Here is a 3,119-nt window from a genome sequence, read left to right on the forward strand (position 1 = left end):
CCTGGAACTCACTCTGTAGACCAGGCTGGCCTCGAACTCAGAAATCCACCTGCCTCTGCCTCCCACCTCACCACTTCTTTAATCTGCTGGGATTAAAGGCGTGTACCACCACCACCTGGCAATATCCTCACTTTCTACCTTGTTTTGAGACAGACTCTCTTGGCCAGGCAGTGGTGGTGCACATAAAGGCGTGCGCCACATCCACCTGGCAGAACAAACTTTTCACACTTCTGGAAAGCAAAGAATCAAGGGTGGGGGAGTGGGGGAAATATTTACTTATTAAAACACTCACCTGGACTTTGTTTGTTTGTTTGTTTTTGTTTTGAGACCATGTCCCCATGTAGCTCAGGCTGGCCTCTAATTCACTGTGTAGCCAAGGATGACCTTGGAGGGCTCCGGCTGGGGAGAATGTGTATGCTTTGTGTATGCTAGGCAAGAACTCTGTCAACTGAACTATAGCTGTTGTTGTTATTTCTATAGTAGTGGAAGTTTGGGGGAAGCATTCAGGAGCTGGAAGCAGGAGGATCAGAAAAGGTTGAAGGTAGACTTCTCTGTGATGAGTGAGGTCTGAGGCCCTGGTACTGATGATACAAGCTCTAATCCAAAAAAAAAAAAAAAAAAGAAGAAGAAGAAGAAGAAGCAGCAGCTATGCACAGTGACAGGCTTTGTTGGGCCTGGCCTTGAATAGCCAGTTTGCCTGCTGGACCCAGGAGGAAAGGGGGCGGGGCCAGAGGCTGCACTGGATACTCTGAAGGCTACACTTTGGATCCTTTAATGGCAAAGATTGAAGGAGCATCAGCTGCTGCTGGTGTGTCCATTTCTCAAATGAAGACTTGGCAACCAACCTGTGCCCTGTTCTGTCCTACAGGGAGGTAGTGTTTTATCTCCCGGCTTTGTCCCCAGTCAACCCTAGATTTCAAACCACACTTGCACTGTCCAGCCTGGTCACTCTCCTCCAATCCTTCTGCCCTGGTCTATGTACGGGCCTCTATCACCTTGTCTTTTTTGTGGCAAGCTCTCACTGTGCAGCTCTGGCTGTCCTGGAACTTACTACATAGAGCAGGCTGACCTTGAACTCACACATCCATCTGCCTCTTCTCAAGTACTGGAATTTAGAGGTGTGCACTATCCTGTCCAGTCTTGACTGAAAGAAGAAAAAAGAGAAAAAGAAGTCAAATTTCTTGCTTGGGTTTAGTTATAACCTGAGGAAGTTTATTTAGGGTTGGTTTAAGGACTTTTGTTTGAGGCAGTGTCTCATGCTATCCGACACTGGTCTCAAACTCAGAATGTAGATAGGGGTGGCCTTGTTAAGTTGTCCTCCTACATTCACCTCTGAAATACCAGATTCATGGGCCCATTAACCCAGAGATTTACTTTGTAGTCCAAGCTGACCTCAGCCTTGCCTCAGCCTCAGATAGGATGACAGGTATCCATCACATTTGATACTGAACTTTGATACCTCCACTACTAAGACCACACCCCACAGGATTAAGATCCAGTGTTCTTTTAGCATGGCCTCTGCTCTCCCTGGACCTTAGCCCTTAACAGCTAAGCTCCAAACCTGTTTGTATATGCATTTGCCTTCACTTACAGACTCCTGACACTCAATGTATAGTGACATTGGACACTTCCTGGAGGCAGGTGCACATCTGGTTTCTGTGTTGCCCACATAATTGTTTGGGAATGAAGGGCAGGTGGTGCAGATGAATGGCTAGATGTATGGGTTGATAGGTGTGTATAGCTGAGTGGATCAATAGCTAGATGGGGATGACTAGGACTCTTAACCACAGTAGACTCTGCATGTGTGAACAAATAATCCAGGTCAAAATTAATTTGTGGCATCCAAGCCCACAGATCACAATTGACAGGAGCTGGAGCTGTGTGCCACGTGGAAAGGACTTTTCAGATGGCCCTCTTCCTCCATCTTTAGCAGCTTGTCATAGGTGATCCTTAGCTCTAGGTAGATGCTCAAACAGTACCAGGGAAAAGGTGGCCATCTCTGGGAAAGAAACCATAGGCTTTCACCTGGTAACTTTCTCATCACACTCATTCCTGCAGTCAATTGACTCTAGAAACCCAGGAAAAACTATACAAGTGGGAGCAAAGGGTGTGGACCTCCCCTGGTTGAGTTAATGCAGGCCATCTTGGCCTAGGTATGACTCCAATTTCAGGAGGGGTACCTTTCCAACGCTCCACCCTCCCTCAGAGGATCAGAAGGTGGGGTATTTGTGAGACCTCATTAAGGTCATGATCCTATAGCCCTCCCACTAGATACTATCAGGCCCAGCCCACCCCAGATTCCCTACTCCTCCTCCAAGTAGAGGTGGAGTTCCACACCCACCCAACCTGCTCCTCATACCCAGCAAAGCCACAGAGCCATAAGCTGTTTGTAAGGTGTGCACTTTTATTAAAATGGTCTCAAGTCAGTGTACAGGACAGCCCTGGCTGGCTGCCTCAACACCTCAACCCACCTCCCAGGGAGACCAAAGCCTTCATACATCAAGTTGGGGGGACAAAAAAAAGGGGGGGGCCACGATGGCTGACCATTCAGAAATTAAAAACAAAAATGAAGTATTAAGGCGGAAGATTTAAAAAAATTTTTGCAGTACATAATTTACACAGAAGCAATGCTGTCACCTTCCCCGGTGTGGACTCAGGGCATGGACTTGGCCATCCTCCTCTTAGGAGTGGGGGTGGCTTTTGGGAGGGTGAGGGACTTCCTGTAACCATGTATTTCATGGGTACTTGGAATGACTATTAAAAAAAACAAAAACAAAAAACAATGTACAATCAAAGTCCTCAGCCACATTGTAGAACTTTGGGGGATGTTTGCTCCAACCAACTGCTGTCGCCTTCACCGTTCCAGTTTTTAAATCCTGAGTCAAAAGCGCCAAAACAAAAAACCTTTTTTTTAAAAAAAAATTTTAAAAAACAAAAAAGAAAAAAAAAACAAAACAAATAAAGCCATGCCAATGTTGTCTCGTATTTTTTTTTCTGCGCAAGTTAGGTTTTTGTCAAAGAAAGGGTGTAAAACGCAGCTCAGTAACAGTCCGCCTAGAAGCATTTGCGGTGCACGATGGAGGGGCCGGACTCATCGTACTCCTGCTTGCTGATCCACA

General features: G+C 46.4%; 1 protein-coding gene across 1 annotated transcript in view; it reads right to left on the reverse strand.

The window, feature by feature from the left end:
• Positions 1-2,384: 2,384 nt before the first annotated feature.
• Positions 2,385-3,119, reverse strand: part of Actb (actin beta) — a 2,909-nt gene continuing 2,174 nt past the window's right edge. Inside the window, exon 7 of the mRNA XM_031338599.1 lies at positions 2,385-3,119. This exon is cut by the window's right edge and continues 14 nt beyond it. Coding sequence (XP_031194459.1) covers positions 3,055-3,119 — 65 coding nt within the window. The 3' untranslated portion in view covers positions 2,385-3,054.

This window comes from Mastomys coucha, unplaced genomic scaffold (genome assembly GCF_008632895.1).
Source record: "Mastomys coucha isolate ucsf_1 unplaced genomic scaffold, UCSF_Mcou_1 pScaffold22, whole genome shotgun sequence".
NCBI lineage: Eukaryota > Metazoa > Chordata > Mammalia > Rodentia > Muridae > Mastomys > Mastomys coucha.